Source organism: Eutrigla gurnardus (genome assembly GCF_963514095.1).
Source record: "Eutrigla gurnardus genome assembly, chromosome: 14".
Lineage (NCBI taxonomy): Eukaryota > Metazoa > Chordata > Actinopteri > Perciformes > Triglidae > Eutrigla > Eutrigla gurnardus.
This window is the reverse complement of record NC_139937.1, coordinates 25,230,557-25,254,939: the sequence shown is the minus strand read 5'-3', so window position 1 is coordinate 25,254,939 and position 24,383 is coordinate 25,230,557. Positions and strand designations below refer to the sequence as shown.

The 24,383-nt window shown below is 44.1% G+C and overlaps 1 protein-coding gene across 5 annotated transcripts in view; it reads left to right on the top strand.

Annotated features, from left to right (window-relative positions):
• Positions 1 to 22,345, top strand: part of map7d1a (MAP7 domain containing 1a) — a 32,881-nt gene extending 10,536 nt beyond the window's left edge. The window contains exons 2-19 of one of the 5 annotated variants that reach the window (XM_084027180.1): positions 942 to 1,148; positions 3,873 to 3,941; positions 4,620 to 4,640; positions 8,122 to 8,285; positions 8,478 to 8,589; positions 10,416 to 10,520; positions 11,562 to 11,684; positions 11,771 to 11,916; positions 12,060 to 12,190; positions 13,345 to 13,583; positions 14,448 to 14,697; positions 15,268 to 15,448; positions 16,163 to 16,267; positions 17,474 to 17,524; positions 17,606 to 17,660; positions 18,984 to 19,053; positions 19,386 to 19,618; positions 21,513 to 22,345. In XM_084027180.1, the coding sequence (XP_083883306.1) occupies positions 942 to 1,148; positions 3,873 to 3,941; positions 4,620 to 4,640; positions 8,122 to 8,285; positions 8,478 to 8,589; positions 10,416 to 10,520; positions 11,562 to 11,684; positions 11,771 to 11,916; positions 12,060 to 12,190; positions 13,345 to 13,583; positions 14,448 to 14,697; positions 15,268 to 15,448; positions 16,163 to 16,267; positions 17,474 to 17,524; positions 17,606 to 17,660; positions 18,984 to 19,053; positions 19,386 to 19,618; positions 21,513 to 21,523 (2,273 nt within the window). In that variant the 3' untranslated portion in view covers positions 21,524 to 22,345. Of the gene's footprint in view, positions 1 to 938; positions 1,149 to 3,872; positions 3,942 to 4,619; positions 4,641 to 8,121; positions 8,286 to 8,477; positions 8,590 to 10,415; positions 10,521 to 11,561; positions 11,685 to 11,770; positions 11,917 to 12,059; positions 12,191 to 13,344; positions 13,584 to 14,447; positions 14,698 to 15,267; positions 15,449 to 16,162; positions 16,268 to 17,473; positions 17,525 to 17,605; positions 17,661 to 18,983; positions 19,054 to 19,385; positions 19,619 to 21,512 lie in introns of all 5 variants that reach the window. The other 4 variants (XM_084027181.1, XM_084027179.1, XM_084027182.1 and 1 more) reach the window with 4 other exon arrangements.
• Positions 22,346 to 24,383: the final 2,038 nt, after the last annotated feature.

Sequence of the window (24,383 nt, the reverse complement as noted above, 5' to 3'; positions counted from 1 at the left end):
TAAGAGGTGCACTTGTACAGTTGCATACTCTATAGAGAAGCTATAATCAGTTCTCTGGCCGCTCATTGGTGCTCCTCTATGCACGCTGTTGAATAGAGTAAATCTTTGAGTGCATCCAGTGTGTCGCGGTGACAGCCCCCCGCTGCCCGTGTTGTTTTTAGACCACCGTGTGAATAATTTACAGCGTGTTGCCCCAGCGTTTACCTCCAGACGCTATGCAGCAGAGCTCCAACACGGTTCCACGGGGAGCGCCGGGGTACAGTGCTGAGTGGACAAAAGCCAAGAGTCTCCTCCCACGAGCGCCTTTGTCTGGCCCGTCAAAGCCCAGCCAAACTCATATTAAGTAGGAGATTCAAGTTCAAGCAGCGTGCCAAATGTGAGTCACGGTGCCGTCCCAACACATCGGGTTGTTCTTCTTATGGAGACATATTTCAAATCCAGTACAGTGACGGATTCCCATCATCAAAAATAAAGTTTGACGACTTCTGGGAAGATGATCACTCTGATTCTGTTTTTCCGGCGCAATTCATTCAGACTTGAGACGCCAAAAGAAAAAAAGCCATTACTGTGCTAATAACGGTTCGCTGCTGCCAGGGAGGCCGTTTACTCCGGCCGCTCTGCTGACGGATCAGCTGCACGGAGGAGAAAGTGGCATTTAAGGCCTTTTATCTTGTCCTTCCCAGCGAACAGTGTAATCCCTGCAGCGGATCACGTTGCACAACAACTGAAAGAAACAGACGTTTTCTTTGCAGGTGTTCTCAACAATATTTCAAAGAAAACACCTCGTCTCCGCCCCTCACACCCGATACACTTCCACTCACTTCATCGGCCCGGCAGGAGAAAGGAATGAAGAACGACTGGTTCAGTTCCATCTCTCGGCTTGCTTTTACCTTTTACCTCACGCTTGTTGTTTTCTGTTCTTCGTCCCTCTCTTCCAGCAGCTCCCCTCTCGGTTCTGGACACAACCCCCCCGAGGCCCGACCCGGAGGGGGAGAGCAGCCCCCCCATGATGGACGACGCCGAGAGAACCGAGTCTCCGGCCAAGAAAGACGCAGATCGGAGATTGGCTACCCCCACGAAGTCTGACGTCATCAGCAGATCGCCCGGGTCACCGGCGTCGCCCGTCCCCCGGTCGAAAAGTGCTAAAGGTTAGTAGAAGTAACTTACGATACAATAATATCACAATATATTGCCCACGATAACGATGATATCACGATACTGCGATTCAAGATATAGTGCAAGAAATCATCATCAGGACATCTGTGGATCTGAAGGAGAAAAGACAGTGTTTATTCATTGCCTTGAGGAGTCATTTTAATGATATTTTGATATATCGTCCCACCACTAGTATATAACAACAACACTGTTCCGGTGCTGTAAGGTTAAAGCAGACGGGAAGCAGTGCTCTCATAATGGTGCAATCAAATCTGCAATCTGCTGCAGTTCAGTGCAGTCAGGTCGGCTCTCCGGAGGCGCAGTAATGCGTTGGGTGTCGGAGTCACAGTGACCACATGCTTTCAGACGTGCAGCTAAATCCAATAGAGCCGCTGCAGGTTGTGAGAACAGAAGCTCTTATGTGAGAACGCTGAAGCTTTGGAATTAACTTAGTAGAGGAAAAATATCCAAGTATAATGTGCACAAATGAGCTTTATTGCTAATTGGATAGTTCCTGATCATTACCGTTCACCGGTCCCCGAATAAAAGGTGGAGCGACGATGCCAAGACGGTATTTAGTTTGACCCGGCTGTTCCCACAATGCCACCACTTGAAGTCCGAGCAGCCTCCGGCCAACATGCAACCTCTAAGGAACATGTTGGAGGGTTTTGGGGAGCGTAAGCCTCTTTTCTCTCCCCTTCTATTCTTTATCCATTAATCCATTGGTGTGGTCGTGGTCCTTATTCCCATTGCGTGAGGTGACGGGGAGAAAAGCCTCAAACTGCTCCTGAAACCATAACAATACTTCCAGTTTTGATGCTTTGTTATGACCTTCGCCACGGGAGTTATATCAGGACTTCTGCCGCTGACGTCTATTTTAGAGAGATATGCAGTTGAGTCTTTAGTCTGATTCACTTCCCTTTTGTCCTTCCTTTTCCGCTGTTTTTATTTTTTACTTTTAAAGCTCATTATTTGTCAGGTTTTGCCACGGGGTGTAATGAAGATGAAACGCACTCTGCAGCCTCTTAATTAGTGGAATGAAACCATGGAGGGGCGGTTCGAGCTGCCGGTTATTCTGCGCAGCGCTGCTTTTGTCACAACTTAAACATTCTCCTGCGAAAGCAGCGATTTGCTTCCGTCTACGACAAGCGGCTCCGGCGGCGTCGAGGGTTTGACCTCCTGACCTGCTGGGGTGATTGATGGTGTTTGAGTCAGAAGAGGAGAAACGGAAGGAATCTGATCTGTAAAACATGTTGTTTCTTGTTTCACATGTAAGGAATCGCAAATATTTTTAAGAAAATCTTGGCATGAAATATATATATATATATATATATATATATATATATATATATATATATATATATATGATATTTATGATATATATATATATATATATTTATATATATATATATATGATATTTATGATATATATATATATATATATATACTGTATATATATATATAGATCTGTAAGTGGGTCAGAGGAGGTTGTTAGGGAAGGCTGCGTGGTAGATTGTTTTCACGTTTGTGATTCACGCCTCCTCATGTTAGACATGGAGTTCCTTTGTGTGTGATGTTGAACATCTGGTGTGTGAAGATTAAAGGGGGGGGGGGGGGGGGTGATGTAGCATGAAGACTGTAGGAAGATGAAGACTGTAGGAAGATGAAGACTGTAGCAGCCTGTGTCAGTGTTTCCCAGTGTTTGGGATTTCACACCATCAATACACATTTTAAGATCCTTTTGTTTTTGTGGGCTGGAGAAATATTTAATATTTAATATTTAGAAACACATTCTGTGATTAAATGATGCTGCAGGATTGAAGCTTATGTTGTTTGCCCTGTTGGTCAATTAACTGATTGTTTTCTTGATTAATCAATCAGTTAGGTCCTTATAATGTCAGCAAGCACACACAGTAGTTTACAGCAACTATTCAAAAGCTGCAACCAGTGACTTTGTGCCCTTTATGCTTAAACAACGACTTTGAATAATTGATTATGAAAATAGCTGTATATATTTTCATTGAGGACATAAAAGGCAACGTGTGCTTTAAAACAGGAAGTAGAAGCCGCTGGAATGAAAGGATGCAGTTTTACTTTTCCTTGGATTGCCGTTCCTCTGGGCTTTCCTTTCACCTCGGGTTCCACCTGAAGGTTCCCAGTAGAACATCAGACCGTTTCTTCATCATGAAAATGTGGACCACGCCGGTGTTGTTGAGCATCGGTGGTGAGATGGTGACCTTCACGGTTTCCTGTCATTGTCTTGTGGCGTGCGTTTCCTCGTGCTGGTCTGAACGCTGAGGCCTGGTTGTGCTGATTTTGCAGCAGTGAAGAAGAAGTTACTCGTATTATGTTGTTTATCGGAGGGCAGGTGCATCACTGTTGCCACGGAGACGCTTCATTTACAGAATTTTGAACGTGAGGTATCAGTAACGGTAGTACGGTAATGGATATGTAGTGTTGTGGAACGTGAATGAATGAAATGTTTGTATAATAGTGGTCCTCAAGGAAGGATTCCAATTAAGTTGAGCGTGCCTAACCAGCTTTAATTGAGTTCTTAGAAAGCATGTTTTAATTGCTCATTTATATAGAAGTATGCCACGAGTCTCACAAGCTGTGATATGAAGCCAAACCTTAGATTTTTAATTGCTCTCAGGTTTCAAATCATGTTGTGTTTGTTGACTGAGATCCGATGGGTTTTCTCTCCGTTCTCATCCCAGACGCCATCAGATCAGAGGAGAGGCAGAAGCTTGCCAAGGAGCGGCGAGAGGAGAAGGCCAAATATCTCGGTAAGTGGAGGGAAAAAAGGGCTTCCATCACATTGGACAAGAGCTCCCCCTAGTGTTGGGGTGGAAGAGGTTGTTTTTGCTCCTGGCAGGCTGCAGATGGCATACACATCCATTTCCTGGGTCCAGACCTTTGATTCTGTCTCATTCTGTCTGATATCAGGCAACAAAAAGTGACTGAAATCAGCAAAATCTGGCATTTTACCAACGACGAGCGAGCTTTCCTTTCATGCATGCTGGGATACGCTGTGTCAAAATGCTTGTTTGACACGTCGGCACCTCTGCTCTAAAATGTATGTGAATACAGTTTGAATGAGATATTCTTCACGTTGTGTAAAAGGTTTTATCCATATGTGGACATATAGTTGCTCTTTTTGCAGCGTGATGAATATCTCTTGTGACTCGCCGTTATTTGAAATCTGTTTTGCAAACAATGCTGAGTCATCGTTTTTCATCCCAACTTGTATAGATGTAGTTTGATCAGTTGGGGTAAATAATAAACCTCCCTCAGCTCCTCTCACCTGAGCGCCTTAACGACTGCCGTGGCTGTCCGTCTGTTCTCCTGCCGGTTGATATGCATCTCTTTTATTTTGTGTTGAACACGCGGCCGGCACTTTGTCACCCGGCTTTGCATGACTGACAGTCGCCTCTGTCTTCTCTCTCACTCCTTCCTCCCTGCAGAAGAGCTCAGCATGTTACAAGGTAAGACACCTCTGTGTCTGTGGTGGTGGTGGTGGTGGTGGTGATGGTGGTGGTGATGGTGGTGGTGATGGTGGTGGTGGTGGTGGTGGTGGGTGATGGTGGTGGTGACCCATTCCGATCATTCTGTTTTATTGGATGTCTCAATTTAATGTCAGTAGTTGTAACTAGAGTTGGGCAATGAATACAAACCTACCAATATAAAGACATTAGTAGTCTTTGAACAGCTTATTATACATCTTAAAAACACATCTCTCCTTCTTTCCACCTCTTATTTTATAACGATGCAGAATGATAATAAGCAACCATGCTCATCTACACTGTCGCCCATAAAGCTGGATTATTTTGTTTTCAGACACAATCCTCTGTTTATTCCTATTTTTTTTTTTTTTAACTTTGTTTTTATTTTTATTTTGCATAGTTATTTAAACAGACAGTTGACTGACTGAAACAGACTGTTTATTCCTATTTAAATGCATCTGCAGTCACTTTAAACCAGGATGATTCCATTATGTCTATCATATCTTTGATGACGCAGGTGAAATTAATTCATGCATAACATTTGTTTGACGCTATAAAAGACAAGACATTGGCAAATGATTCCAACTTCATGGGCGACCCTGTATAATGTGAGAGTTTTGAAGAGATATTGCAGCCTTGATGGAAGGTAAAACATGTGTGTTTTGCTGTTATTAAGGTAAAGACTGCACATAAAAAGAGTTTTTGTCATATTGCCCAGCTCTAGTTTGGTTTAATTCATTTAATCCTCACGATGTTTAAAAATCATGGTTTTATTTGTTCCTCTATCTGTCAACTAATTCCTACATTTCCTTTCTGAACATAATATATCTTTCACAAAAATCATGATCACTTAACCAATAATGGATGTGCTTTGTTAAGTATATAAGAGATGTGACGCGCCCCGGTTTGAACTTTGTTTATCCACGTTATCCGTCCAACGCCACATGACTCCTTGGATTTCATATCTAAAGATATAACAACCACATGCTCACAAATCTACTATGATTACCATGTTTAGTGGAGAAATTGGAGGGTTTAGAGACATTTTTTAGAGCCACCAGCCAAAATCCATCTAAACAACTTTATATTGCCAAACACAAAATTGCACAGTAGAAAAAAAATATATGCAAATGATTTGCAGAGCTTTTTTTCTTCAGTTAGTCTAACAAGGTGTATAGTCAGTGTGATACTTAAACTATAATAATTATAAAAGTAAATGTAATTAATAAAGCACCTTTCAATGGACCCAAGGACGCTACAACTATACAGAGTTCTTTATTACCTTCTAGTTTGGGTCAAATAGAGTCTAATATGATATTTTATGCTCGCCACGTTTTAGTAAGGTTTTAGTAAATACCAGCTACTTTGTATTTATAACATTCCAGCCTATAAACCAGAATGAATTCCTCAACATGAGGTTTATCCTCAGACGACACTGAATCTTCCAGCTGTACTCGTGTCGTCTAATCCGACGGCGTCTGACACACTTCACAGCGTGGATCAGTGTAATTGGGGCGATGGAACGGGGTTCTGATCCAAGACTAAGTCAGACCTGGATCGGGGATCGGATCCCACTAAAGCTAATGTTTCCAGCAGCGAGTTGAAAGGAAGGAAACAGCTTGAATCATTGTTGTGGGGGTTGCACCGGAGGAACCGAGCCTTTTCTCCGGCCTCGCTTCGTCTTTGGTGTGATGCATAAATACTTAAAGCAGCAGCAGCGTTAGAGCAGCTCTCTCATGATTATTTCATGTTCTTAATATCGGTGTGACCCGTCAGTGCTGATCACTGTCAGACGAGTGTTGAGGAATGCTTTTTAAAGCAACGTCCGCTTCAGATACTCAGAACTGGACATCTGTTTATTATTCAACGCCCTGATATAGATGCATACATGACTGGTGATGAAGTCTTCTAATACATATCATGTAAAACTGTGTTCCTTATTAAACCGGGCCAATAATAATGTAGTGCCAGGTATAAAAGTACTTTATAATGATATATGTATACAATGCTAAGCCATTCAAATGTTGACAGATTCATATATTTATAGTTCATTATTGAATTCTATATTTGCATTTCTACACAATGTCATGACTTTTAACAAATAGGAAGATTTATATTTGCTTATTATATGTTGTAGTAATGTCAATGTGTATTTTTGGACATATTTACATATGATTTGGGATCAAATCATTTCGGGGGACCTCTGCAGTAACGTTGTGGACCCCCTAGGGGTCCCGGACCCAGACTAAATTCTAGTCCTGCAGCCGGAAAACCCGAATACGTCTATTAAACGAGTCAAATTTAAATCTCCAACCAGTGTGTATCACACATTCAGTCTTAAAGTCACAGTAAGGAGGGAGGGAATCTTAAACATTGCATCCTTGCTTTCACCACAGCAACAACAAGCGAGTTAGAAAGCCGGTTTCCGGCGTCTAAAGATTCATATCGCTGGAAGGTTAAGATGAAATACTCACCGCAGCATGAAGTGCCTCGGTAGAACAACGTTCTCAGATATAAAGCTGTGTGTTTCTCCTCCAGCATCTCTGCAGCGATCCGTCACCATGATCTTAAATCCACCAGTTGCTTTTGTGCTTCAGAGGAACCAAAGCTGATTCTTCATGCAGGGTTTTTACTTTGTAGTTTAAAGAAGTATGGGCGAGTTGTGTACACAGAGAGAGCAAAGAAAAGGCGTCTTCACGCCCTCTTTGAATGGCTCAGCATTTCCATATCAAAGTGTGGTTTATTCAAACTGACGTGGAGGCTTGATGCGATTAGCGTGGTGAAGAATAGTCACTTCAGAAGTAACTGTATCTGTGTAACTCGGCTTTATGCAGTAGTCTCCTGTATAAGTCCAGTAATTGAATTTTAATTTCTTTTTTTTTAATGAAAAGTAAACATGAGAGTCTTGACTTTTTGGATATTTTCTGAAAGCGTCTTCTTTCAGAAGACACTTAAAGACGCTGTGAATGGATATCACAGAACTCAAAACTAAGGGTGGGAATCACAGAGTGACTCACGATACGATAATATCATGATATTTTTCCCATGAAATCGATATCACGATACTGCGATACACGATATATTGCAAGAAATCATCTACAATATGCATCAAGATATCTGTGTATCTGAAGGATATAAAATACCGGTGAAAAGGCAAAAGCAGGAATTAATCGTTTACTGTGTTTATTCAGTGCAAAGGCTTAGCTTTAACACACTGACTGAACGTGTCCATCATTATAGACATAAACAGGCTGAATGCATGGAATCAGTAAATATATTTTAATACAAATCAAACAAAAATCATCATTTTTAATATCGATATTTGGCGCCTGTGTATTACGTATCACAGCAGGGAGTATCACCATATTTCCATATACTGTCCCACCACTAATACCAACAGGAAGAGGGGGCTCCTTTTAGTCCAGTGCTTCTCTCTTGACCATCTTTTCTCCCCGAACCTCAGCGGCTAAGAAGTCCCAGTGGCTGGAGAAGGAGGAGAAGGCCCGGCAGCTGAGGGAGCAGCAGCTGGAGGAGCGCCGCCGTAAGCTGGAGGGACAGCGGCTCAAGGCGGAGAAACGGCGAGCCGCCCTGGAAGAGAGGCAGCGACAGAAGCTGGAGAAGAATAAAGTACGTAATCCATCTAACGTGTGGTGGTGACGGTCACACCTACTGCTTTGTACCGCACCGACGCCCAGAGGGGAAACGTTGGCGGCTTCAAGGACACTTAAATGGAGCCGGGGTGCTTGAGTCCAGGCTGTTTAAGCTGGAGGACGCACCCTGTTATCTGTATATTCTTTAAATATTCCAATCTTTTTCCAGGAACGCTACGAGGCGGCCATCCACAGGTCCACCAAGAAGACGTGGGCAGAGATCCGCCAGCAGCGGTGGTCCTGGGCCGGCGCTCTGAGCCAGAACTCCAGCCAGAAAGAAGGTGAGTCCACTGATCGGGCCGAATACACATCCTCATGAAATAATGATAATAATAATAAGTGAAGGTCGTCTGGAATCACTAAACCTGATGAGTTCAAGTTATCCTGCTATAGATTCTGTCCATGGAGGTGTTTAATTTGCCGTTATTGGCTCTTTGAGTTCCCTTCAAACCTCGTTCTGCTCATCAGAGGACCATGATTTCATATCTTTTATCATTTCTCTTCCAACGATGAGCTGCTGCAGCTGTCTGATGTCCAAACAGAGGTTTCCTTTTTCTTTGAGATCAGGCTGGTCCTTCAGCTGTGATCTCACACATTTGTGAAACAATTCAATTTTCTGGTCTTTTTTTTTCTTTTCTTTTACAACTGAAGCATTTATGTAGATTGCAGATTTCAACCTGAAACCTTGTTGCATCATCACCACATTCAGGTGAATTATACCAACAAGAATGTTGTTCTCTCTCTTTCTTTTTTCATATTTTTTATCCCAACAAAGCCGATAGAGTGTTTTAATGCTCACTGCCGGCGTTGGCAGCTTCACAGTCGGGAACGCTGCCCAAACAGATTTGACCAGCAGGGTGGGGTTTGTTATATTGTCTTTTTCTGTTGCCTGCATCAGTCAGGTTCCTCCAAGCCTTTGACTTCAGGCTCATTAGCCTCCGATCATCACCGGACTGTATTGATTGACTGCGTTATTGCATCGGTTGCAGTAAGCGGGGTTGTCTTATAATGAGGTGCTGCGATGGCGAGGTAATACTGTAGATATGGCGTTTTAACGGTGCAGCTGGATGTCTCTTTGTGGTTTCCTCTCGACTCGAAGCTCTACATCCGAGCAATCCAGAGTTCTCTTACGTGATGTAATCACCTCTTCTATATGCCAGGGGAATTATGGACAACATAATCAATCTGTCAGACGATGGAAGCAAACAAGCCTGAACGCTGCAGGAGAACCGATGACTGAGCGTTCGGGGGTTTTGTTTGAGGAAACGCTCCCATCAAAAGGAGCTTTGTGAACAGACGAAGGCTGCACCTTTCCGTTACTGCAGTGTCCTCTGAATCAGCCTGACGTCATGTGGTGTTCATCTGATTGCAGTGATTTAAAGGGATAATGAATTGGGATGGATGCACACGGATGATCTCAGGTTTTCCAAGCAGCTTCTTTCCATCTCTCAGGATGTCGTGGTGATCGTTCAGGTGTCGTTTCTCTCTTCAGACTGAGGTTGAAAGGTTGTTGTGATGGAAGTGTTTAAGTCATTTTCTCACTCAATGGAGTTGAATTAAATCTAGTTCAGCGTGCTCACAGCATTTATAGTGAATATATTCATAGTCATTAGCAACTTATTTTTGCCCTGTTTCTCAGAATAATCACACACAAACCTCACTGCCAGCAGTTTCACTGAACCTGCTTCTCTAGCAAAGAAATAGTGCCGATGGGAACTCTTCACAGCTGTGGATAAACCAGAGGAAGAGGGCCACAGTGTTGCTGATTAACATTTTAAAGGTCATCTTCCAACGTTGGAAACCAAAAAAACTAAAAATATTCACCTCAGTATTTAAGTTTTATATTTTTTTATTTATCTAATTTCTATAAAAGTGTTTTTTTTGTCATTTGGGTGAAGTGACCCTTTAAAAACTGTAACATATGTTGGACATATGCAGTGGAAACTCTTCTGTCCCCCACCAGCACACAGGAAGCCATGCCGCTGCCGTACTGTTGCCCTATCAGCGGGCATCATTGGGGTGTGACTCATCCCCCCCTCCCCTTCCCCCCTCCTCTGAACCATGTGACCTGTGTGAACATCTGTGTGGCGCTCTCTTGGCTTCTTAGGCAGATGTTCTGTGTCAACGGTCAACCTGCCCAAACACGTGGACTCTGTTATAAACAAGCGACTGTCCAAGTCCTCCGCCACGCTCTGGAACTCCCCCGGCAGAAGTAAGGCAACATCTGGAATGCCCCCCCCCCCCCTCCTCCTCCTCCCGTTTAACTGTGTCCATCACGTTGCCACGACAACACACCTCAGAACCCGTTCATCATTGTCCTTTTATTTGGTTCAGTTCTTCCCCTTCGTGGTTTCAGTCGGCCGCTGACCCGTTTCCATCTTCACCTTGAGTTTAGTTTTTTTGGGTCCTGGTTTTGTTCTGCATGCTCATATTTTAATATGAGTTATGTCGTGTCCTTATTTGGTTCTCTTTTGTTTTTCCTGGTTCATTGTGTTGTAATGGTCATTTCAAATGTTTGGACAATCATCTCTTGTGCTCATTTTCATGTCTCTTGTATTCCCTTGATTGATGCTGGATTTGGCGATAAGGAGGCGGGTCTGACTTCTATGTTTTTCTGCTTGGTGAGAGCGGTGCTTCTTTTTTAGTTAATCAGGTCACGGTGTTCTCCTGCAGGAGGAGAAACTTCAGGGCTCCAACAAGGTAAAGTTAGAGAGTGAGTCAGCTTTTTTCAGGGAGATAATGGATTCTGAAAACTCCCCCGGAGCAGGTACTGTTCTTCTGTGCTGCCGGAGAAATAGATGGGTGACTCCTCTATTTCCTCCCTGAACACAATGAAACACCACGTCTGTGAAAATCTCACCTTAATGTCAGAGAAGCACGTTTCTCCCCCAATAAATACTGGTGGATCTGTATGCTGAAGGCTGTGGTTATAAATAACTAACTCACTGTCTAGACACGCATTTCAAATAACTCTCTCTCTTGGTGGCTCCACTACAGCCCGAGGTTATAGGACACACATTTTCTTTCTCTTATAATCTCTTTGGAGTGTCCTATTACCAACCCATAACTTAAATAGTCTTTTATTTTCACTCCCATTTGTTTTTTAGACTTTACTGTGTCTGGGTGATGGAGAGCTCTCAGGTTTGAACGCTGTTTGGGGATGAAAATCACAGAGTTCTGGTTCAGCTGAGGTTGAAATATCGTTATATTAAATATAAACATGCATTTCTAATTGCGTTTCTCCTCCCTGCAGCCCGGAGCCTGGCGCTGAGTGCGTGGGAGAGCAGTATAGTGGACCGGCTCATGACGCCAACGCTGTCTTTCCTGGCGAGGAGCCGCAGCGCCGCCAGCGTCCTCACCAACGGCAAGGACGGCCGTAAGTCGTTAAATATCCGTCTCACGACAAATACATGAAATCACGTGGCTTTATGGATGCTTTAATCGGACGTCTCGTCTCTCCAGACTCTCCTCTCTGCCCCCGTTCGGCCTCGGCCAGCCCCCTCACCCTGTGCACCAACCAGGCCCACCACCGCTGCTCCGACCGCTGGAGGGTGACGTCCAGCACGCCCGACATCACCCAGCGCCAACACAGACGGAGCTCCACGCCCGTGAGTTTGTTTACCGTTCAACTAAACCGGCATTTAATGTTCCCCGAACCAGACCTCCTCTTTTCCTGTACTTTATGTACAACATGTTTTTTTTTTTGCATAACTGAATGTTGATTTTATTTCTTCATAATTTTGTCTTACAGATGGATAAAAACAAGAAAGAAAAGAAAGACAAGGAGCGGGAGAATGAGAAGGAGAAGAGTGCTCTCACTAAAGAGAAGGTGCTGAAGAAGAGACAGTCTCTTCCCAGCATGAGACACAGACCGGATCCCAGGTAAACCAGCTTATTTCTACCTTTTTAACTTCAATTCTTTGTTTGTTTTACTTCCAGTTCAGTTTAACATCTGTAAAATTTGTGTTTGCTATTAGATTTTCCCCGATGTGTCATATAACCCACCAACCTCATTAATGAGTTTATCTACCGGACCTATAAACTGTCTGTTTGCACGTTCAACAAAGCTTCTTTATTACCAGGCAATCATCGTTTTCACCTTTGCATGGCAACAGCAAGTCAGTCATTTTAATTGAGCTAACATGAGCTCTCATTGTTGCTCTCCATTTCCCTCTTTAATACAGAGAAGAACCATGTAGGATTCATATTTTTAGGCCAGCAATCCATGATGTTTGTCCGTGTGGCAGTTTATCTTTTAGTGTCAAATAATAAGACTTTTGTTCATTAAATATCATCAGATTTTGGACAAAACAAGACAATTGAAGATGCTAACTGGGATTCAGGGAAATTCTAGCATATATTACGTTCTATACATTACATAACAGTTAAGCCTTAAATCAAGGCTTTAAGTTGAAGATATAGTTGATAAGTTCTATCATATTTATATATATTGTATAGTATAAGTTGATGTAGGCGAGGCGAGTGTGCAACTTTGTGAAAGCTGAAAAGATCATCATATAAGCTAAGCTTTCCAAAAGAAAAGGGAATAATCAGATGTTTGATCATCAGGTTTGATATTCATGATAACTCAAACCTTACTGTAAACCAGATTAACCTCACATCCCCTTGACCCACAGCTCAGTCTCCAGCCGGCTGTTTATGTCTGAACATGACGGCATATTTCATGCACTGTTGAAGCCCAGACATGAAACGAAGGGACGAGTGGTCATTTCCTCTCGTGTCCTCGGGCCGCTGAAGTAAATGACATCCACGACAGAAGGGAACGGGAGCAAAAAGTTCCTTTGATTCAACAAAAGAGGGAGGAGGGCTCAGGGAAATAAAGTGTCTTCTAATGGATGCTTCCCCTCCAAGTGTAGCCGGGATGCTGAGCGATAATGCACTCTGAAGTGTGATGATGCAATGTTTGAGTGCTTTGTCTGCTGTGAAGCTGTCCGGTTTCTTCAGGTCACGTGTGTCCGGGTTGTAAATAATACATCCAAGACTATAAGAGCCACCGGTCTTTTCCTTCCTAACAGTCCGAGTCCTTTATCAAGACAACGGCCGTCGTCTCCAGCTACGCCCAAGGGCAGACCTGCCTCCCCCAGCCCCGCCGCCTCCCCCAGACCTCCATCCACACGTGGAAGCCCGACGGCTGTGAAAGGCCGGCCCAAACGGGCCAGGACCCCCGCCAGGATAGACCACCGCACATCCTCCCCCGCCCCCCTCGAGAGGCTGAAGGAGCCCCGCAGGCCCACGACTCCTGAATCGAGGAAGGGTGAGTCCCAAAAACAAAAGTTTAGACTGAGCTTCTCCTTGCCGTCCAGGCAGAAATAATCAAACAGCATCAGTCAGTGTATGATAGTCAGGTGCTTACTCATAATTTGATTTGTTCCTTTTTGTCTGCATAGTTACACCAGTCATTATCAGCCGTTTCCCCTAGCAACAGTTATTAAGGTTTTTTTTTTCCAGAGCAGGAAAATGCAGGCTTGATCTTGGGAATAGGGATTCGATAAACATAAATTCTATATTCAAGGTCCAGTTATGAGCTTTTACCCCAGAGCTTTGAGCTCCATCAGTTTGCTTAGTTTTGCCGATGTTATAAAAGTTGCGGAGGAAGACCATGACAACTGGTTGAAAGCTGTGTAACAAGCTAACCAGTGGACCTTGAGTACAGCTTATTTGTATTTAATACTCCACAGTGACCAACTGTCCTATTTGTCTTACAACACAGTATATTTGGATTCCGGGTCGTTTCCTGCTGCTGAGTCACACTGTATTTTATTTGTCTATTTGTGTTGTACTAAAAGAGTTCACTGTCTAGGACTCTTCCTGTTACTGGCCAGAAGAATAGATTTAGTGGATGGAAAAAGTGAATAAGCAAAAACAAAAAAAACAATTTCTTTAGAGAAGCAGTACAAAGATTTCCATCAGGCTTAATTAGCCATGAAAACAAAGGGAATGCAGTGAGAGAGCCACACGCAGCACTAATCAGCCTTAATTATGCAATTACTAAGTTCTTAGGTTGAAGCTGTGGCTGTTTCCTTTTAAAGGGTCAGAATGTTAGAGTGCATGTAGAGAAATGTGAATAATCATCAGTGGATTAAATATCTGGGTTTGATCCTTCTGTTCTCCCCGTTAGGTTCCCCCGTGGTTCCTTCCATCGTAGTCGCTTCATCCCGGGCATCGAGCTCACCAGTCACCGGCGCCGCCTCCTCCCCCGAGCCGGGCCACTCCGCCCCCGCAGCCTCGCCGTCCCCGTCGGCCAAGCCCATGGCGGGCACCAACGACCCGGAGGAGGCGGCTCGCTCGCTGACGGAGAAACGCCGGCAGGCCCGCGAGCAGAGAGAGAGGGACGAGCAGGAACGCCGCCAACGGGAGGAGGAGGAGAGGTCAGTGGGTTTCTCTTCTCTCTTCGTGTTGGCACTAGTGCTGACCCTGCATATTCAAAAGTCTGTCAAGTTCTGTTCCCACTTATGGGTTCGGGTTGGGGTTCTTTTTCCCAGTCTCAAGACTTGTACAGAAGTTCATATTATATATTTAGAGAAACCTTGATTTAAGATGGCAGACACAACAGTGAGGATTTATTGGTGCAGAATATGCAGCTTCATTGAGGACATTTACTAAAACAAGTAGAACTACAGAGCGAGGACCGAGCGCTACGACTCTATGTCTTAATGAGACCTCACTCAACGCTGGCTGTGATGTGTGGAAGCGTCAGGAATCTGATATCCTGTCAGCCCATCGTCACCACAACACGTCACGATTTACAGCTCGGGGAGCGGACGTGACCACCACTTGTTGGACGCTCATACTTCCATTGTTTCCATCCCGGTTTCACGTTTCTTACGCTTCGACGTCGACTCGGGCAGAGATGGTGTAAACTAAACGAGGAAATGTCCCGTCAATACGTGTTACAAATGCTCACCCTCGACCCCTCGTATACCTCGAACTCGTTTTAGGGTCCTGAGAGAGGAGCGCATAGCGAGGGAGGCGGAGGAGAGGCGACTCCGGGAGGAGGAGGCCCGCGTCATGGCCGAGGAGCAGCAGAGGAGGGACGAGGCCCAGCGACTGCTGGACGAGAAGGAGGCCGAGGAGAGAGCCAAAGCCGAGCAGGAGGAGAACCTGCGCCTACAAAAACAGGTATGTTGACTGGCGATGCCCAGAAAGACTGGAACAGAAGCTGTGGGGGAGTTTGCATTGGATCCTTTGGGAGAAGGACCACAATGCACCACTGTGACAGATATGACTGGCTTTCACACCACAAGCGTCAATGTTATCCGATCTTTTGTGGTGTTATAGTCAGTTTCTACGTCAGTGGGATGGCAAATATTAATCCAAACTGGAACATGGCCTTTTCACTTTTCAGCTTGTCATATAACCTTTACTCAATATTTATTCTTTCTGTTTGTGGATGTTGCTATGGAGACACACATGAGAATAATAGTGATGCTTGATTCGTAGAAACAGGAGTTGTGGTTTAATCATCACAGTGTTTGTTCATCCTAGACCTCCGTCTTATCTCTTTACATGGTGGGTGATCTGGTGCTTACGTGTTGCCGCCCCCTTGTGGGCTTTAACAGAAGTGGCATTTGTGGTGAAACATGATTCAACATAATTATCCAAAAGTATTGTATTTCACTGTGAATGGTCCTCACAAGGCTGTAAGTCTTGAAAATAGATCTTTTTTTGGCTGAAAGGTACAGGAAAATATCCCTTTTGTGGTTGTAAACAATAATTGCAGGGAGAAACCACACCCTTGTTACATAAAAGGCATGCTATTTTGGCCAGGTTTCTTTTTTTCCCCTCCTTCTGCTGACATTCAAAATTGTGGTTGGATTCCCGCCTGCGTTTCAGAAAGAAGAGGCTGAGGCTAAAGCCCGGGAGGAGGCGGAGAAGCAGCGTCTGGAGAGGGAGAAACACTTCCAAAAGGAGGAGCAGGAGAGGCTGGAGAGGAAAAGGGTAGGCCCGTACATCTATCCTCCCATCATTTCTGCTTTCAGCAGGGTGTTTAAGTCGCCCAGAACGGAAATATAAATCTGATTCCTCATCCGTGTTCCAAAAATCCTTCGTTAATGTTCGCTAAAGAGTTGCTCTGCTCACTGCATTTCCCTCGGTGGAGATATTATATTCTGGGGGTTTGCTCGCTCTGCGGTCGGCCCTCTGACGTGACGAATCGGGCTTGAAAGTTGAGTCCCTGAAGAACCAAGATGAATGATGTTTTTGGCTTATCCTGGATTGGTTGTCTGCATGCCACGATTAACTAGGGCTTAGGCTGTGTGTCGATCTAGAAGCTAAATATAAACGCTAATAATAATGGAGACCTCCCCTGTGACGATGGCCATCTACCGAAGTGTTCACCCTTATCTCCAGTCAGCCGACACCTCTGTATGCGAGCTAAGCCTCCCCCTCCCCAGCTTCTCTCCATGTGAGAAAGGCTCTTATCCAGGCATGCCAAGTCTCAGGCCTGGGCTGCTGGCTGGAATTAGCCCGCGAGAACAGCATGTCCTCTTTCCCCGACGGACTCACTCGCTTAGTTCCAACTACACCGTTACTGTGGCTTCTTCTCTTGTCAACCACAAAGAGACATTTGTGATCGGCTGAGACGGGTGGCTGGAAGACGGGTGGCTGGAAGACGGGTGGCTGGAAGTGTCTTTGAGGGGGCAACTTGTTAGCCAAAGAAGAATCTTTTAGCAGAAGTTACTTCATCCGTCCGTTGATGATCTCAGATCTCAAAAGTTGCTTCACTTTTAGGAGTGGCAGCTGTGGAGTTCTGTCCGGGCCGGCCGTGTCCTCGATGAAGGTCGCATCTCGCTTTAAACTTCTGCCTTCTCTGCGTACAAATGAAGCACTTTAGCACAGTATAGACGTATCTTCTTTCTGTTCATCCTACACGGATGTTCCAGCTGACTACACGTCATTATTGACACAGCTCTCTTCAGTTTGACTCCAGCATAATGGCCTTTGATAAAAGTTTTTTTTTAACTGAAGAGAAGCAATGAACGAACAGCAAGATGTGAAACATTCGGGGTGTGTGGGCTCAGTCTCACCCATGTTTTAACAACCTGAACGCTACGTAGGAAATATCTATATTATCTACAAACAAACAATAAGTTCTGTTACTGACATTGTGTTCTACGTGGTCTTATTTCCTCTTTCTTTTCTCAGCGTCTGGACGAGATCATGAAGAGGACACGCAAGACGGACGGAGGCGAGAAGGTACGTTTGCTGTCCAACCAAAGCAAACATAAAATAAAACCATGACTGGCCAGTTACTGAAATGATCTCCCATCTTCACAGAAAGAGACAAAGTCCTCCCCTCCCCCAAATGACAAAGAGGCAGAGAGCAGCAGAGGTAAGCAGAACATCCTGGAGGAAGAGAGGGAATCATTACCAGTACAACCCTTTAATCTGCAGGTCGTTGAGGGAACTGATCTCTCATTAATATGTTATGTGTGAAGAGATTTATTACAAAGTGGATGCTTTGTGGCCAGAAACCTTGTTTAGAAGTGGATATCAAAGTCAACGCTTTAATTAGCAAGTCCACATCAGACAGAGGAGCTTTTAGACGATGCCTTACTCATCTTCCTCATCCCACCTTCAGGCTGATACTTTATCAGCCGTTACTGCTTCTTTTACCTCTTCCATATGTTGGAAGAAACAGTGCTTTGTTCTCTCTTCCCCCATGTTCCAGCCTCACATCGGGGGCATTTTGAATAAAAAAAGGGTTATTAAGATTATATCTGGGCCTCATATCCTGCACAGCTGCAGTCTGGGTTTTTTTTTCTTGCCGGTACAATAGGACCCATGTGTGCGAGCTCGTTGTCTAACCTGTGGGACGGAGGGACTTAAGACGAGGAAGAGCGGGGCTTTATGGTTTAAAAGCCTGCAGCGGCCATCGGACATTTCACGTTCACAACGAAGTCATGATAGCGAGACGTGTGATGTTGCACCTGTATCCACCCTTCCTACAACGTCTCATTCAAGAACATTTAGTTTTTGTAGCCCGATATCACACATTCGAGGGATTTACAATTGAATTACAATTGAAATGAGAGAGAAAAAAAAGTAAAGAACATAAAATGAGTATCTGCTATAGACAGAATATAAGAGCAGAAAAAATATATATAATAATAATAGTAAAATAAATAGGTCTGTAGACTTATACCAGATCATATTCTTGTTTGCACTGTGAGGCTTTGTACAATAGCCAGTGCAATTCTCCCAACCATAAGTTATAAGTAGGCACAGAGTCAGTTTAAAAAAAAAACAACTTTTAACGGGAAAATATGGAAAAAATTAAGAAGCGATCCCTCTTCCAGGAAATCCATGCTTCTTAATATAGTTGTGTAAAAACGTTTCCATCACTTGCACAGCCTCGTTTTCTTAAGTGTCCATGTCACGTAGAGGAGATAAGCGAGATGAAGGGTGGGAGGAGATATATATGCTGTTTGTGTGAACGTTCTGCCAGGCAGGAAGGCATGAGTCCAGCCACTGATGTGGTCTGAGGCCTGGCAGCGCCTCCGTTCTCATCGGGGGGGAGGAAATGTGTCTCAGCCACAAAGCTGGGTTAGGGGGATCGGACGTCCCTTTCACCGCCTACAGTTTACGGATGACCATTAATGGTGTCCGTCACTTATTACACTCAATAAATGGCTGTTTTCTTCATTTCTTCTAGCGTCTGCTGAATATCAGCCAAAGCCAGAGGTCAACCTGCTCAATAACGGACAGACCAACGGCAAAGAATGGTAAAGTTCTTCCTCCTTTTATTGTGAAAGTTTCTTTCCTCTCATGTTTGATGCAGGACCACCATGAACCGTATAAAACCAGTCTGCAGGACGTTTGCATGGCTGTAAACTGAAGGGAAACACGAGGAGCCGTGAGATTCAGGGCCGACGTAAACAAGTGTAACACTGGGAGAGATTCAGTTCCTTCAAATGTTTACTCTCTGTTTGAATCCGCTTCCTGGGGTGGATTCTAAACGACTCCTGTAATTGGACGGCGGTGGTGTGACTCATACGTTGTTGCTGTTGTTGAGTCATAACTAAAACCACATTCGTGCCCCCCCCCACCCCCCCAGCAGCCCCTCGGTCCAAGTGGTCAACGGGGTTCAGCCCGCCAGACATGAGAACGGTCTGTCCACCACCAGAGGAGACGCCGTCCACCTTGATGACATCATCAACCTCGCCAACTCCACCAACGGGGCGCGGGACAAGTCTGAGAGCAGCGTGGCGCCGGAGCCCATCCTCACGTTCGGGAGCGAGGAGGCGTTCATGAAGAAGGCGGGGCCAATGAAGCCTCAGCACGTTGCAGGTACACAGTTACACAAGAGGAGGCCACAACACCATCACATCATAGCATCATATCATAAAATGATCAATGAGGATCTAGTTCAGCATAAAGACTTATAAAAGCTCACTCATAATTACATTATATCACGTTTGTTTAATACAAAATCTCACAAAACTCAAGAATTCATGTTAATTATCACAATTTTAACTTTACTAATAATAAAGTGATGACATCTATGGACTGACATATGACTGGTTAGCTGAGGCATACAACTGCAAAATGGTCATTCTATTTGTTTTAAAAAACATTTGTGAGGTAAATACGATATGATTATGAATTTGAGGATTGGTGATTGATTTCTTTTTGTTTTTTACCTCTGGGTCGAGCCAGGCAAGTTGTTTTAGTCTTTATTTGAGTCTTTATGCAAAGCTAAGTAGCTGCTTTATATTTCAGACTGGTATTGATCTTTCAAACATCCAAACAGCCACGTTTAGAGTTGAATAATAATAATAAACGTCCCCTTTTGTTTTTGTCTGCCCCTAAAAATAAAAAGCAGCAGCAGGCAACGTGCTCGGCTGCTTATTTCCACCGAGCCCGTTTTACACTAAAGGCCGATGTTCAGGCTCCATAGTTGGTGCCATTGTCGTTGGCACGGAGTCGACGGTGAACTTGCCCCCCCCCCCCCCGTACCCCCCAAGGAGAGGATCGTGTGGCCAGAGACTCCCCTTACACTTGTAAACGGGGAGGAGATGAGATATGGAAGAAATAGTGCAGAGAAACGGGGTATCTTTATACTGATGACAGCTTTTATTCAGCAGCTCCACTGATTCGGGCCGGCACCCAGTCAGGAATTCCTAGAATAGCCGCGGCGGCGAGGAGAGCCTTCGCTGCTAGCGGGTAGAAACAGGAGCCCGGCGCAATTAAGTAGCATGTCACTCCTCACCCCCCACCCTACTACACCCTGCTACATCTTAACCCTCACCTGTTAGTCTGAAGACAAGCCAACGGTCAGAAATACTACGTACAAGAAACGGAGGAGGATCACCTTCGCCAGCCTGCTGACATCTCTCCTGTACGGGAGAAGATTCATTTCTTTCCTTTTTTAGTTCAGAGTTCAAAAGAATTATGTATATTTTAAAATTATATTATATAAAATCACATTATATTAATCACTGAATTCTGAAAAACATCTGAATTGAGATATTTATCACAGAATTCTGAGAAAAAAGTCAGAATTCTGATATTAATCACAGAATTCTGAGAAAAAAAGTCAGAATTCTGACTTTAAATCTGAGACTCAAATCAGAATTCTGACTTTGTTATTCAGATTTGAAATAAAGACGGAATAACTTCCCTCCAACTCACTCTGCTGCTTTTAACCCAGCAGTCGTATAAAGAGTGAACATTCTCTCTTCTCAGCTTCACTCTTGTAAATCTAGATACGTTTGACCCGGCGGGGGCATTTACGGCGACGGCCACGTCCAGGGCATTTTGATACGCGAGACCGATTGTGATTTCACGGTCGTCAATTTATTTTGAGGCATACTTCTCGGGTTTATTTGAATGCTGCTACTTGTTGAGAGCCCTCTTGGCCTCACAGCGGGTGTTGTCAGTCAAATAATTCAGTGTCATCAATCCCAACCTTATTTCCCATGCTGAGCGGACTATAAACCGGCGTTCCCTCGAGGCCGTTCCGTTCTCCCCATGTAGACGAGGCAGTAACTTTTAATGGGTTTCATTCCTTCTGCGACATGTTCCACATCGTTGTGCAGTTAGCATTGTCACCGGTCAGAGGTTTACAGGCTGCGTCGCCACTCATATTAAAGAGGGGCGGGTCCGTTTGTCTGTTAGCATGTGTTGATGGGCCCTGAACGGCAGCTGACCTTTAACCCTTCTGCTCTGTGCCGCCCGGCAGAGGTCCTGTGATGCGTTCCAGAAGAAGTAGAAGAGCTCTCGGCCCCTGAGCGTCCTCCAGCCCTGGGACCCCCCCGTGACCTGTGCTGACCTTTTCTATCTAAGCCCCTAAAAGCTCTCTGAAGATGAAGCGGGCCATGAAAGATGACGACTCGAAGCATCAGGACACAAAAGCAAGAGAGAAAACGGGATGAAAGGCGTTGCATGCAGCGCAGGTGCATCAGTGTTAACATTGTGAAAAGATTAATACTGGACCGGATCGTCCTTACAGCTGAGGAACGATCACAATACGCTGTTTCTTTTCTTTGTTCTTTAGTTATTTAACTGAAAGAGAAATCTAAAAACGCCTGGGTACATTCGTTTGTGAATACTGTAAATGAACTGTGTGATGGACAAAAGGAGGATTTAAAGTTGTATGAAAGGGAGTCGTTTTATGCTACTCTGCTCTGAGTAGACCCGTTCAAGTGAAACCCAGGTTTTATACATCCTGGTCTGTATAAAACTACCTGTGACTGTTTTTTTTTGTAAAGTTGAATTGAGAAAATCTGGATGCAGCAGCTTCTTACTGTGTGTAAACATTACATTGCTATGATTGATTGTACGCAGAACTGGATGTAAAAAAAAAAAACCATTAAGAAACCAGAAGTCATTTATGGTCAAAGTCCTTCAAATTAAAACAGCCCCTTTCATGTGCAAGCATGACAAATATGTTCTCATTTGCATTGAGATTCCATGGACTCATATGTATCTGAAACGCTGGTGTAAATGCTATAATATTTTGATGTGCGTCAATGGGAGCATCTTAAGTCTGAATAAAGGCAAGCTGTCCAGTCAGCAGTGTCTGTTTGTCGTGATTAACAGCGGATTTGATGAATCCAGAGATATTTTACGGGGGAGGTTATTGATTTCACATCGTGGAAAACATCCACACAACACTTTTTGAAGGGAAATACCCACAAGACACAGGGAACCAGCTTCAGAGCTGGAACCAGAGGGGCCTTCCAGTTGTTGTTGGACGAGGCATGTGCGTTGGCTCAGCTGTCCATTTCGTTTTGGGTCTCCGCTTACAAAATCCCCACAGGGGGTACTTGCCACTCTAACTGCTGCCCCCTTTTTCCCTGTATTCCAGCCTGCCGGACAGCTGAAGAGCATTACAAACACGATTTATGTCCCCCTTCTATCAAACGCTAAGACATGCCACGCTGCTCATCGTGTAGAAGCTCTGTGGTTGAAATGACTTATGGCTGCTTGTTGTCTGTGACGCACAGTCTGCCTCCTAACTCCCACCGGGTCGCAGGATTTGATCACCATGCAGTGGGGAAGCTCTGAACATGCATGCAAACTCTATTTTAACTATGCTTTAATCAAAATGAATTGTTAGGTTTGTCATTGAGGAGACCCAACATGCATATGACGAAGATTTAAAGTATGTGAGAACAGTATTTTGGGTTTTTTTTTAAAAGCTTTTTATTTGCTCCCTCCCCCCTCCTCTTTAACTTGAAATAACGAGGCACCACGATGACCAAAGTATATTTAACAGAGACATCACCTCATATCGCTCACATTTTGAATCTGCACCAGCCAATGGGCTTCCAGAGCTTCTCCCGAGAAAGGCAGGAACCTCTGATGACACATCGTTTCGACAGCATGACCTCCCCGGGGAGCATACGTCAGTCCGACGGCCCAAAAGTCCGACCGCCCATCTCTCCGACTACCCATTAATTCGACTTTTCTAGCCCCATTGGCCCGACTGCCCATTGCTCTGTATTTCGACCAGGCAGTGCAAGCATGTCGAAAATTCACGAAAAAGTCAGTCAAAATAAATTCTTGAAATATTCGTAAAAAATATTAAAAAGTCATAAAAATCGCTCGTATCGCTTGTCGCGTCAAGTCTGAGTGTAAGGAGTCCAAAACAAGCATAAAAAGCCATGGTCAAATTTTTCGTGGGAAAAAAAAGTCATACTATAGCATGTCGAAAAAAAAAGTGAAAAATCGACAAAATTCATAAAATGTTGTAAAAATGATTTAAAAGCCGTAACATATGCTTGTGTATCGCGTGTCAATCAAAGTTTGGGTGAAGTGAGTCCAAATAAGCCATAAAAAGGGTTGTTCATGGCTGGCAGGTGGCCTAGTGGTTAGAGTGCAAGCCATTTACCCATGTAAACATATATGCAGACGACACCGGTTCAAATCCCGCCTGGAGGTCCTTTGCTGCATGTCACGTCCCCATCTCTGTCACATGCTTCCTCTCTGTCCACTGCTAAATAAAAACTTCTCTACGCTGGAAGAATATCTTAAATCTTTTTTAGAAAAAAGTCATACAAAAGCATGTCGAAAATTCACGAAAAAGTCAGTCAGAATAAATTCTTGAAATATTCGTAAAAAATATTAAAAAGTCATAAAAATCGCTCGTATCGCTTGTCGCGTCAAGTCTGAGTGTAGGGAGTCCAAAACAAGCATAAAAAGCCATGGTCAAATTTTTCGTGGGGAAAAAAGTCATACTATAGCATGTCGAAAAAAAAGTGAAAAATCGACAAAATTCATTAAATGTTGTAAAAATGATGTAAAAGTCCTAACATATGCTTCTATATCGCGTGTCAATCAAAGTCTGAGTGTAGTGAGTCCAAAACAGTCATAAAAAGGTTAAGTCATGGCAGGCAGGTGGTTAAGTGGTTAGAGTGGGTGCCATTTACCCATGTCTGCATATATGCAGCAGAGTCAGGTTCGAATCCCGGCTGGAGGTCCTTTGTTGCATGTCACATCCCCCTCTCTCTCCCATGTTTCCTATCTGTCCACTGCTAAATAAGAAGGTGTCTTTGCAAAAAAAAAAAAAAAGCCTTGGTCATATTGTTAAAAACAATTCATACTATAG